This window comes from Canis aureus, chromosome 21 (assembly GCF_053574225.1).
Source record: "Canis aureus isolate CA01 chromosome 21, VMU_Caureus_v.1.0, whole genome shotgun sequence".
NCBI classification, from domain to species: Eukaryota; Metazoa; Chordata; class Mammalia; order Carnivora; family Canidae; genus Canis; species Canis aureus.
The window spans coordinates 33,678,158-33,691,384 of NC_135631.1; the positions used below are offsets into that span (position 1 = coordinate 33,678,158).

General features: G+C 37.3%; 1 protein-coding gene across 6 annotated transcripts in view; it reads left to right on the top strand.

Moving 5' to 3' along the window:
• Positions 1 to 13,227, top strand: part of PCLO (piccolo presynaptic cytomatrix protein) — a 390,788-nt gene that overhangs the window by 162,522 nt on the left and 215,039 nt on the right. For all 6 annotated transcript variants that reach the window (XM_077863838.1, XM_077863839.1, XM_077863841.1 and 3 more), the window contains exon 4: positions 12,400 to 13,095. In XM_077863838.1, the coding sequence (XP_077719964.1) occupies positions 12,400 to 13,095 (696 nt within the window). The remainder of the gene's footprint in view (positions 1 to 12,399; positions 13,096 to 13,227) is intronic.

The following is a 13,227-nucleotide window of genomic DNA, read 5'->3' on the forward strand; positions in this document are numbered from 1 at the left end:
GATAATTTATGGAAGTGTGAGACAGCAGAGTCCCAATTATTGGGCGTCTGCTATGTTGCAGTCATTACTCCCTTTTTGTACACATTTCCTTTCTGGTTATATTAAATTCACTGTTAAACTTACCCCTCGCTTGAGCATCTGGCTAGACTACTTCACCGTCCAGCCCAGTTGTCCCTTCCTCAGGAAGCCCTTATTGGACCCTCTCTACAAGTTGCCTCTTCACTGTGTTTCTAGAGCACTTTCTGCTGCCTTTTAGTATAAGGATACTCAGACTATGTTTTCTTTCTTTCTTCCAGACTTTGGGCTCACGGTAATAAGCAATGATGTGTCTCATCGCTTTTTTAATAGAGGGCACCCAATACAATACTCGTGAGAATATTGGGAATGAAAAATTAATTGAATGAAGGGTTTGAGTGTGATGTCTCGGTAGCTTCTTCAGAAATGCAAATTTTACAGTACTTTCAATGGCTGCATCAGTATCCAAGCATGTAGAACGGTCTCATTGTTGATTTACATCCTGACCAATTTTTCCATTTTAAAAAATACGAAAGAAGAAAGGGAAGAAATATTGAGCCTCATTCTGCAGTAACTAGTTCACATTGTCTAACCATTTAATGCTCTCTCTATATGGAAAAAATTATACCCACAAAGAAATATCTACTTCAAAATCTGATGTCCTTCAAAGCAATATTCTAACATGGAACTTGAATTTCATTCTAAGGTTTCACTTCATTTATGTTTTTAAGTACTTATTTATATTCATCACATAAAGATGAAGCAATGTAATAAACATAACTCCATGTTTTTATGTATAATTATGTATTTAATCACAGGTAAAATAATTGTCTATAGTCAGTTATGCAGGACCCTTGAGAAAAATCTAAACAAGTTTTTGCAAAGATGAGTCAGACAAAGCAAATGATTAAGAAGGAAATCTATAAATGGAGTACAATTGGTTCAATTGTAAAAAGAGACTTGTCTGCCAATCTTTTAGAAATGCGTTATTTAACCTCAGTGCGATATTTGGCAGTATTGCCTTTCATTTCCTTGAAATTCTCATCTTTTTCACTTGAATTTACTAAAAACTGCTGGTTTTCCTCCCACTTTCTTGAATGATCCTGTTTGCTTTTCTGGTTTCCCTTCTTGTTTTGGTGGAGCTATTTTCCAAGAATCTGGTCCCTGTTATCTTCTTTTGCATGTCATGTCTAGGAAATCCCACCTCTAATTCTGACTTAAGTACCATTTCTCTTCTTTGAAATCTAAATCTATGAGCTGTGGCCTCATCTGAGATCTGCCACTTACTGCTAGCTTTAGATAATGATCATGATGTGACTCAGCTTCTGTTCTTCAGTGTGCTCCTCTGTACAGTGAACCTGTTTGTAGATATTCTCTCCTCTGATTGTCATGAGGAGTAAATGAGACAAGTATATTCACTGGCTCCCAGAACCTGTCCCTCCTCTATTTTTAAATCTTTAAATTCCTTGTAAGTTAGGACAGTCTTTTCTGGACAATGTCAATTCCCTCCTTCCATTTCTTCTCTAGCCGCCCTACTCATCTCTGCAAGCTTGTAACCTCTGCAGTGTACTGTCATTGCTTCAGGGTAAGCTTGTCCTCTTCAGATGCAAGTAGCCTTGGGAGGAAGTTATATGCTAAATGGAAATCAGCTATCTGTTAAAAATGAGAATTCTCTTTGATAGTTCTATTTTTCAGCCAGGCACACTGTACACACCTAAAGGCTCAGAAAGCTGTGGGTTTTTTGTTTTGGTTTGGTTTGGTTTTTTGTTTTAAGATACATTTCTTTATCTGATTCTTTCTGAGATGACAGATTCACTGTCATACCGTATTCCTTTTTTTAAAAAATATGTTATTTATTTAATCATGAGAGAGACAGAGAGAGAGAGAGGCAGAGACACAGGCAGAGGGAGAAGCAGGCTCCACACAGGGAGCCCAACATGGGACTTGATCCCAGGACCCCAGGATCATGCCCTGGGTCGAAGGCAGGTGCTACACCGCTGAGCCACCTGGGTGGCCCATCATACCATTTTCTGACTTAATAATCATTTGCCTTGGCCAAGCATGTCAGACAGTGAAGATCCAGCTGCTTCCCCGGGTCGCAGAGCTGCATGTCCTGTGCTCAGAGGCCTTCAGGACACCACAGGTTCCTGGAGATAGCACTCCCACAGCCATCCGGACAGCAATATGGGCAGTTGCGAAAACTAAGCCTTCCATGTGTTTCTGACAAGACCTCTCCTTTTCTTTCTTCCTCTCCCCTCACTCCTGATCCATCCTTGGTGTCGTATTCTCACTGTCTAGGAAGCACTGAGCAGATCTGAGGGGGGGAGAGCGTGATAACAAGGGTCGACTGGGGTGTCCTAGGCTCCTTGAAGTGACTAGTATACATAGACTGCCCTAAGTTCTGGGATCATCTCCAGGGGTCGTTCAAGTTGATGGTAGTTGGAAGGCTGTTGGGATCTGGTTATTAGGATCCATCAGTCAATATCTCTTGTTCTTTAGCCAAAAATAATTGAACTTACGCCCTTTATTCAAAATCTGGTTTATGTGGGCTACCGTTTACTGTCCATTAAACTGGAGTGTAGTCCTAAAATTACTAGTTTTTTCATTGAATGAATGAATAGGGTAATGGTAATGTTTTTGCTGCCTAATGCTTATTAATATTTCTGCCAATTGGGCTTCCTATATTATCCAGTCTCCCAGTCTCAGCTGCTCTTCACTACCATCCCATCCTTACTGGCTCAAAAACCAGAGACAACAACACATGTGCAAGTTAAACCTACTTGAAATATCTATTCTTCCCTGGATTCTGTGAGAAACTAATGAGTCTTCAGACTTTTGAGGGCTACACCTACCTATTTGCTGACAGCAATACAATATAGAGCCAGAGATTGAGTTCTGAATGTCTTGAATGTATAATATATATTATTGGCATATTGTCGAGTACCAGATAGTGAAGGAAATGAATAATATTTTATTTATGGAATTAAACTACTTTAACTACTTCAGTCCTCCCTGTTCTCTTACAGCAGACATTCTGATTTATGTTTGCATTATTGTACTTAGAATATTTCCCCAATAGTGGGGTCATTAAATAAAATATGTAAACAAATAAACAATAAAAATTGCATCAAAATAAAAATTGCATTCTTAAAAAAGTCTTTCAGGTCATGGGACACCTGGGTGGCTCAGCGATTTAGCGCCAGGGCATGGCTCCCTGCATGGAGCCTGCTTCTCCTTCTGCCTGTGTCTCTGCCTCTCTCTGTGTCTCTCATGAATAAATAAATAAAATCTTTAAAAAAAATCTTTCAGGGCATCAGAATATTCAAGATAATGTTTGATGATAGTTGCATATTCAAAAATTTTTCATGAACAGGTAGCCTATAAAAAAGAAACATGTATATTTATGTATTAATCTATATATTTTTAAATGCAGATGGGGTTCAGGTTCAGTATATGAGACTTAGGTCCTGAGGTCTATGATTGGCTGCCAGAAAAAGAACGGCTTGAAGAAATGACCATCTTTAAAACAGATGCCTGTAGTCATACCCTGAGAAACCAACCCCTTCTTGAATGTGTATTTAAATTTGAATTTTTTCCTATCCCTACTAGTTTCAGCCTAGACTCTATAATAGATCATTATCTTCCTTGTATGACCATATATAAATCACATATGAATATATAATTAATGTAAAGATAGTCCTTACTTCTCTTGAATTCCATTTAAGTGTACTTTCTTTGCCATATAACTTAAGATCTAAGATAGACTATTAAAATTACTTTGCACACATACCAGTATTAATGGATAAAAGTGTAAAACATCATGACCTCTTGATAACAAGTTGACTCACCCTGTCTCACTTAGGCTTTAATTAAAGAAACAGAACTAGTAGGAAGCATAGAATCTATATAATAAGGGACTTGTTTTAAGGATTCGACCTTATGCAATTGTGGGAGCTGGGTAAGTGACTGCTGATGGCTGACTAGAGCTTGGAGAGTAGAAGGCAGGCAGAGGAAGGGAAGATGAATTTAAAATAGAGAGCAGGGATAAAGCTAGAATACAGACCAGAAACTCTGTGTGTTCTCAATGTCTCCATCCTAAATGCTAAGGAAGAAGCTGAAGAAATCCAGAGGAAACAGAGCTGCAGGCCTGCCTGCTGTCCCAAGCTAAGCAGTAAGCGACACGTGTGAGCTACAGTGGTACCTGGTGACCCTAGTCCAGCTGTCTGAGCATGCAAAAAGCACTGCTTTGCTTTTGCCCTCCATATCTTGCACAAAATGTCTCTGGTGCCACATGATAATGGAAAACATTTAGGTAAGGGGATTTTTGGAAATATAGTTCATCTTGGACAACTACCTTGCAGAATCAACAACTGATTTTCCCTGCAAAAAAAGCTTCCAGTACTGCACCGTGCCCTGCTGCATTGTAGAAGGACTTACCACCTGCCCAATTTTTCCAACCACCTTGCATCCATTCTCCATCATCTAATCAGTCTGGTGCAACCCCCACCTTCTTACATTTCAGGCTCCCTAGTCTGTGAAAACATCTGTCACAATATATCCACAGTGATGCTAAAATTTAAAAGTTGGGACTACTTTTTATTTATCCTATAAAATGTTCTACAGATTTTACTCAATGTGCCTTAGATAATCTATCTTCCAAATGCAATAGCTTTGTAATCTTAAAATTCCTCTGTGATGAAGTGTTTAAAATCTTCAAAATTAATTATAATTCAATTACTCATTGCCTGTAGTGCTGACTAGTGATGACGTTAGGCTGAAAAGGTATTTTTTGCTCTGATGTAATAATTAACATATACAAAATAGATACACACTTTTTGTAATAGGGATATAAGAAACAAGTCTGTAAGAGCAGAGGTATGAGAACTGATTATTAAAAAAATGAACTTACTATCCATATTTTTAAAATTGTTGGTTATTTTTTATACTAGATTCATATAAATAACTCCACCTAGAATGTAGTACCCTAGAACAATTAATCACAAATAGAAATGCTATGAATCAAAGATAAGCCTTCTCTTTAAGCCTTCTGTTTTCGCTAGAGCTGAGTTAGCGAAAGTCAACACAATAATTAGGGATGATTACTCGTAAGTTTGCATCATTGGTTACCAGTGAGAAAACAGCTGTGTCTTTGGAGTTGTCCTTTATACACACTGGTGGGAGATCACTTACCCTAATGTCTGTGACTGAACCCAAGTCAGATAGATTTGTTAATCAAAGAATAGTCTTAGTGAGCTCACTCTTCTTGCTGACCTCTATACAGATATAAAGAAAGAAGGTGGGGGATGGTTAGGAAGGAAGGAAACAAGAAAGGAAGACATTATAGGGAAATGAGCCCTATGTAGTTCTTACATATATACATATTTGCAAATATACATATTTGCATAAATATATGTATGTCTTTCCAAAAGGAAACTAAGCCTGTGATTTTCTTCAAGTTCTGTCAAAAATGTGTTAAAGGAATAATTAAGAGGTATTTTAATTAATGCATGTGTGTATTTATATATTACTTATTTAAGGGTATTTAAAACATCGAACACTCAGAGATCACTTTCCTACTTTAGAAAAATACATATGAATTGTGATGAGAAAGTGACTAGAAAAATGATCCTGGTTTAGTCAAAGAAAAATGGACAGAAAAAGAATGTCAACTGAAAGTATGCAGTTCTAATCTAAATATAGTTTTAATCCCTGGCATAATATACATGACTTTGGTTGGCATATTGCTATTTATGGAGATAACTGTTAATGTGGTTTACATTATATAGAAACTTATACTAAGCGCTTCAAATCAGTGAAACAGAGACTTTGTGTGGGTGTGAGGGTGTGGGGTCTTAGAGAAATAAGCATCCACATAAAAGAAGAGATGAGGAGATCCCTGCATGGCTCAGCGGTTTAGCGCCTACCTTGGGCCCAGGACGTGATCCTGGAGTCCCGGGATCGAGTCCCATGTCAAGCTCCCTGCATGGAGCCTGCTCCTCCCTCTGCCTGTGTCTCTGCCTCTCTCTCTCATGAATAAATAAATAAAATCTTAAAAAAAAAGAAGAAGAAGAAGAAGAAGAGATGAGTAGAGACATGACCATGGATCAATTTCAACCCAGGAAGAGCAATCGCAGTACAAGTTCCTAACAGCATCCAGTATTCTGTTACGTTTCATTATTGATTCCTACCCTTAATGTTCAGCAATTACATTGGAAATTAATATTTAAATAGCCCATTTGTTTTGTCTTAGTTTTCATGTGTGTATTTATGTTCTAATATATCCTGATAGAATTCTTGCATCTACATAGAAGATAAATGAGGAATAGCCCCAATCATTCATTTATACATTTTGGATACAGGTTTTTCTTGTTTCATTGATTTTAAAAGGAACAAAAATACTAAGGAAGCTATACACTCTAGTAAAAAACAGTGTAATAAGAAGAGTAGCTGATGCACATCTCTTTCATTTTTAGGAGGGACAGAATAAGAATAGAAATACCACAAATACATCACTGCATGTACTTGTAAAGTGCAGCCTCATGAATGATCACAGATTTCTAATATCCTGATTTTGTAGTCTAGCAACTGCTTGTATAATCTGCAAAAAAGACTGCACCAACTGCAAGTTCAATCTTTTTCCCTTTTACAGATAACAAAAGGAAATTAATTTAGAAATTTAAACAAAAAAAATCTGATTTTCAGAATGTCCACTTGAATTATAGAACTCTTTGGGCCCAGGGCACCTGGGTGGCTCTATCAGTTGAGTGTCTGCCTTCAGCTCAGGTCCTGATCCCAGGGTCCTGGGATCTAGCCACGCAGATCCCCGCATTGCATCAGCCTTCTCTTCCTTTGCCACTACCCCCACCCCGCTCTTGTGCTCTATTTCACTATCTCTCTTTCTCTCTCAAAAAAAATTTTTAAAAAGATTTTTAAAAAAATTTTTAGAGCATCTCTTTTTTAAATTTATATATATATACGTATATATACATATATATACGTATATATATATATATATGAATATATATATGTATATTCACGAGAAACACCGAGAAAGAGGCAGAGACATAGGCAGAGGGAGAAGCAGGCTCCCTGTGGGGAGCCTGATATGGGACTTGATCCCAGGACCCCGAGATCGTGATCTGAGCTGAAGACAGATGCTAAACCACTGAGCCACCCAGGCGTCCCTAGAGTATCTCTTAAAAAATATATATATATATATGGACCTTAGGTAAACAGAACACCTTAATCTGAGACTTTGGTGAGACTAATACTAATGACAAGTTGCAGTAACAACTTGCTCCCCAATTTGGGGGTCTGTCAATGTGTAAATAGTGATTTCTAAACAGATTATCAGTGTAATTATTTTTTGCTCAAAAAATAACACCTTGAGTGATAAGAAGATAAATAGACAAACAGGAACCTCTGTAAAATTTTTATTGTCGACTCAGAAACCTAATAGTAGGCTGGAAACTCCAACATATTCAAGCATCAATTCCTTTGATTGCTTGGTTTTCCTTTACAGAATTTTGAGTAGGGGGCACGTCATCTCTGCTTACATATTCTTACTGATGGAAACTGTGAGTTTCCAAATTAGGCTGGTTGGTCTTTTAATGAAAATTCATGCCAACATGTGGTGAAGATTTCTCAGACACAGATATGAATGCTCATGCAGGCTTCGCAAGCCATCATTTCTCTACCATTTTAAGTCTAACGGCCAACTTTGAACCTGCTGCAGGTCTTATTAGCATGCTTCCGAAATGACACTCAGAAAAATAAGTAGGCAGGCCTGAAGTTCTGAGATTTTCCTTAATGGTATTGTTGCTATAGTTACAACTGAAATGTTATATAAAGCAAATTGCTTACTGATGGAAAAATGCTGAGTAGCACAGCAGCATCCCTGTTCTGGGTTTTTATTGCCTTCATTTCCTACTTTCCTCTTAAGATTAATGGATTTGTGGAGCATTGCTTTGAACAAGCCCTGATGATTTGATGTTAAAATAAACATATCCTATTAGCATGTACCAACTGACAATTGAATACATTCTAGGATGTTGTGATCAACATGGAGTTATTTTTTATATATACTCTTTGTTTATCAGATTTTCCCTACTTGGGGATGACTTTGATGTCCCTGGTTATTAATGTTGAAGCCCAAAAGGCAATTGGTCTCATAGAGTCTTCTGAATTTGTTTGATACGTTTGATAATAACATAGGTAAAAAACTTTCATTATGTTTTACATGATTGGGGATATTTATAGAATACTGAAAATAAAACATATTTTAAAAACATAGTGAAACCAATGGAAATAGTCTGAAAGCATCCATAATGGTGACCTGTATGTTAAAAAAAAAAAAAACACAAAACTATAAGTATTTGTATTTTTCAGTGTGTTTTCTTGTATTTTCATAGATTGCTATTGAACTAGAAACATTATGAGTATTTAATGGTGTGGCTGTTGAGGAGCTTAAGAGGGGACATAATATGTTTTTGGACTTCGAAATGTAATACTCTAATGAAATCCCTGAATACAGTGATACAGAAATCCTTGGGATTATTTTTGTTAAAGAATGAAAAAAAAATTGTGAACTACAGATTTTTACATCTTATGTGGTTGTAGAGTATTTCCTAAATTGCCCCTTGTGAAGCCAATTTTTCTAGTAATTGTGTTTGTATTTAATGATGATATAATGATGATATTCTATATTGTCCAAAATGAACTCTCTTGAAAATTCATTTTTACTTTTTACTCACTGTTAAAATTAGATCAGTTTTGCATTTCTCATTTCTACTTTTGAGTTTTACCCTAGCCTCTGCCTTTTCTTACCCACTATCTTGATAAAATTTAAATTCACATATTTAAAGAAATAGAAAAATTTTGGTTACTGTATGTTCCTCCTCTTTTTACTTCCATATTGATGTTATAACTTCCTCTGCTTATTGAATTTATTGGCATTCAAATTTTGGTTCTAGGGCTGCAGAAAGAAGAGACACACATATGAGACTTCCAATTCAGCATTTCTAATTGGTGAAAAAAGTTTTTTTGTGTGATTTCTAAAATATCAAATTCCTTAGGTTCTAAATAAATTCATCAGACAATACTGTTAAAACAGTTACAACCTTTCCATTTTCCTTGCACACATATATCTTTCTACTGCATATTTTAACCTGTATCTTATTCCTTTTACTTGAATGTGAGATCCCTGATGGAATAAGCCTTACATATATACTTGCCCAGTAGTACATGTACTCCATAGATATAAACTGAATAACTATATACAGAGTAGATACATAAGTGAATTATGCTGTCATCGTTATTTTACATGTTAGTAAAGTGAGTTTCCAAATTAATTTTGGTGACAATTAGTCAAAGCGTAAAGTCAAAAGAATTAGACTTGTCTTAACAATCTTATTTCAGATGCAAATCAGGCATGCAACTGAGAGACCACGTATAAAAATAATCAGGTTTAACCGCATATGAATGGAAACTTTACCAAAACAGAAGTTTGATCTAGCCAGTGAGGCTCTGGGGGTAAGATCCTTTTTCTTTTAGACTGACATTATTGCCTTCCCTTTCTGTGCAGACCATAGTAGCGTGGGTTATCACTGCTTGTAGGTTTATCAAACATTATTTTAAACTGGAAAAATGAAGTGCTTTATGTGACACTATGGATTAAATAGATTATATCTTTTGTCCCCTTACCTAAATTTCAAATACATGAAAATAATAAGTATAGTACCTTGAAATAGTCACTTTGTTTATTTTCTCAAAACATTTTCTTTTCTTTTGTGTATTTTTTATTGGAGTTCGATTTGCCAGTAAAACATCTTCATTTTAACAAGAGTTGTGTACCATTGTATACTATACGTAGCAAGAGATAACTTTGTGAGCATAATTTGTTTCAAAAACTCAGATCAAAGGATCACACTATTGATAAAGATTTGCAATGTAATGATATGTTTATTCCTGGTATATTAAAAACTTCCTAACTTACTTACATTAGGACGTGGCCTGACAGGAATGCTTAACACACACCTGCACTGGGTTTTTAGAATCCATGTGACAAAACAGCAATGATGCAGCTATTTGTGTCAGCTTTTGTTTTTTAAAAAAATTCAGGTTCTGAATGAAAATATCTTCAGATGTGGCTCAGCTGAGTAATGGTTTTTAAAACCACAGCACAGATAAAAATTGATTTTCTGTAGGCATAATGGAAGTGCCTCCTCCAGGGACTATTCAGCACAAGGGCTGGAACGAGCTTTACGTATTTGACATAAGGGGTCAAATCAGTTTCTTTCCTAAGACCTTTTTTTTTTTTTTTTTTTTTAAGATTAGGTTTGGGCAGCTCAGGTGGCTCAGTGGTTTAGCACCTCCTTCAGCCCAGGGCCTGATCTGGAGACCCGGGATCGAATCCCACATCGGGCTCTCTGCATGGGGCCTGCTTCTCCCTCTGCCTGTGTCTCTGCCTCTCTCTCTCTCTGTGTCTCTAATGAATAAATGAAATCTTAAAAAATAAATAAATAAACATTTTCTTTATTTATTTGAGAGAGAGAGAAAAGGCATGAGTAAGGGGCGGGGAGAGAAAGGGAAAACAGGCTCCCCTGCTGAGCAGGGAGCCCCAACTCTGGGCTCACTCCCTGGGTGCCAGGATCATGACCGCCCAGGTGCCCCTCCTAAGACTTTTATATCCAGTTCTTACTTGAAGGAGCTACAACGCACTTTAGAATTGTTTAGACCTGAAATTAATAAGAAAATTAGTATTGGTTGGTCATACACACAAAAAAGCAAATGAACCCATGCATACTGATGTTTTATAGAGAGCATTTTACCAAACTTAAATTATGGACTTTTGTCTTTACTCTTCAGATAAATATATAAGAATTATAATGGCTTACAGATTGCAAAACAGTCATTACTAGTCAGCAACATTTTTTTTATATGAAAAAATTAGAAGCTGAAGAAATGAAACTTAGATCCTTAATAATATTCTAGAAGAGTAAGTGATCGTAAGTCCTGTAACTAGAGAGCTTGAAACTGAACTCAGAAAACAGTGTACCACATGAATCCTCTTTGTATGCCCTTCCAACTATGGGCTTTACAGAGTAGGTATTTGTTAAATTTAACAATTAAAAGTTTCACATATAGCCTTTAGTCTTACATTAAAATAGTTATAAGGTAAGAAAAAGCAAACATGTCTCAGTAAGGGAGGAATCCTGCAATCTTATCAGTCTAACATAATCAGTCTCCCATGCCATCATTTGTATGTGAGAGTAGTTTTCAGAATTTAGCTTGCAAAAGAATCAACCAAGAATTAGCCAGTTTATGAACTCCTTCTCCTACCCCAGGATCCTAGTAAAACAGTGCTAGGAGTATCTAGGAATTTGCATGTTTGATGACCTCCTCAGTCCATTGGTACAGGTGGCCCACGGATAACACCAAGGACCAGAAGTATGAGGAGCTGTTTTAGTCAGCAATTCAAGAAACTCTGGGGGGAGATACCAAACAATTTGATCCCATGATTCCATCTTGCTCAGTTGCAGAAGAAATGTGAATGAGTATTAAGAATGAAATTATCTTTCAGTCCTAAAGCAGATAGAGGATTAGGCACAAATGATTCTTGAAAACTTTTCATGTACATTGTAAAGTTCTACTCTAGTAGATAGACCTACATTTGACCCACATCAAGAGATAGGAGATTATACGCTGGATCCTAACAGAACTTTGGTTAATTGCAGTTAAAAGAACATGACCATAGAGGATCCCTGGGTGGCTCAGCGGTTTAGCGCCTGCCTTTGGCCCAGGGCACGATCCTGGAGTCCCGTGATCGCGTCCCACATCGGGCTCCCGGCATGGAGCCTGCTTCTCCCTCCTCCTGTGTCTCTGCCTCTCTCTCTCTCTCTCTCTCTTTCTATCATGAATAAATTTAAAGAAATATTTAAAAAAAAGAACATGACCATAAAATTTAATAATTTTATGTAAATATATGAAATACCAATTTTGAAGCCACCGAGCTAAAAAATATTCCATTTGGAACAAATGGAGATTTTTCACCAAAAAAAAGTGACTATTCCCCTGGCTCTGTCTCCACCCCCTGACCTCTGCTCCCAGCTCCATCTTTAATGCTTTTTTATTTTTATTTTTTCTAATTCCTTGTGGTGAGGAGAGTGAATTGCCAATCTTTAGGGATTCCTCATAAGTTTAGATTATACATAAGTCCTTTTGCAGTCTTCCTCAGAAGTCACAATTTCATTCATTTGGGAAACAGTGACCTTCCTTCTGCCTATACAAAAAAAGCAACTAGAAATCACCAGATGTTAACCTTATGTGGACCAAAACAGATGCATTATGATATAGTTAATCCGTTCATTGCTATTTTATTTGCAGATTCAAGAATGGCTTTGTTTAAATTGCCAAACCCAGAGAGCACTATCAGGACAGCTTGGCGATATGGGCAAGATGCCACTTACACCCTCAGGACCAAAAGCCACTCCTATGCCTGTCCCTCCAGAACAACCATCTCCCAAAACAGCAATGCCTATCCAAGTAAAAATGAAAAAGAAGGAACAAGAAGTCAAAATGGAAGCTGAGCAAATCATTCCAGAAAAAGTGCAAGAAATACTGTCAGTTGAAAAGATTGTCCCAAAGGCAACCACAGATCAGAAACAAGAGGGTAAACTAGAGAAAGACAAAACTTCAGCCCCTCAAGAAAAAAAGCCACCCCCTGAAGACAAAAAGCCACTCCCAGAAGAAAAAAAACCACCTCTTGAAGAAAAAAAGCCAGCCTCTGAAGACAAAAAGTTACCTCCAGCAACAAAACCATCAGCTCTAGAGGAGGAACAGAAACAAGACTTAGTTAAAACTCAAGTACCAACTGCTGAAGGAAAGCCTGCGGGCAGAGTGGCTCCACAGGTGGTAGAGGAGGAGCAACCCCAGACCCAGACCGAGATGGAAGATCAACTCCCTGGTTCACCCTCAGGTTCGCCCAAGGAAGATGATGAGGTGACTCAAAAAGTGAAAGAACAGCCCCAGGCAGCACGCACGGCGAAGCCACATCAGGTGGAACGTGGGAGAGAAAAAGCAGTAAGTCACGGTTTCCTTCTCTTTTCACAGTCTTAAGTATATGAAATTGGCTAATTTTTACCTAAGGACACAGGGTGCTTCATGGTGATTATGTAAGGGAAAGCCTTCGATTAAAGGCACTTTCAGACAAAT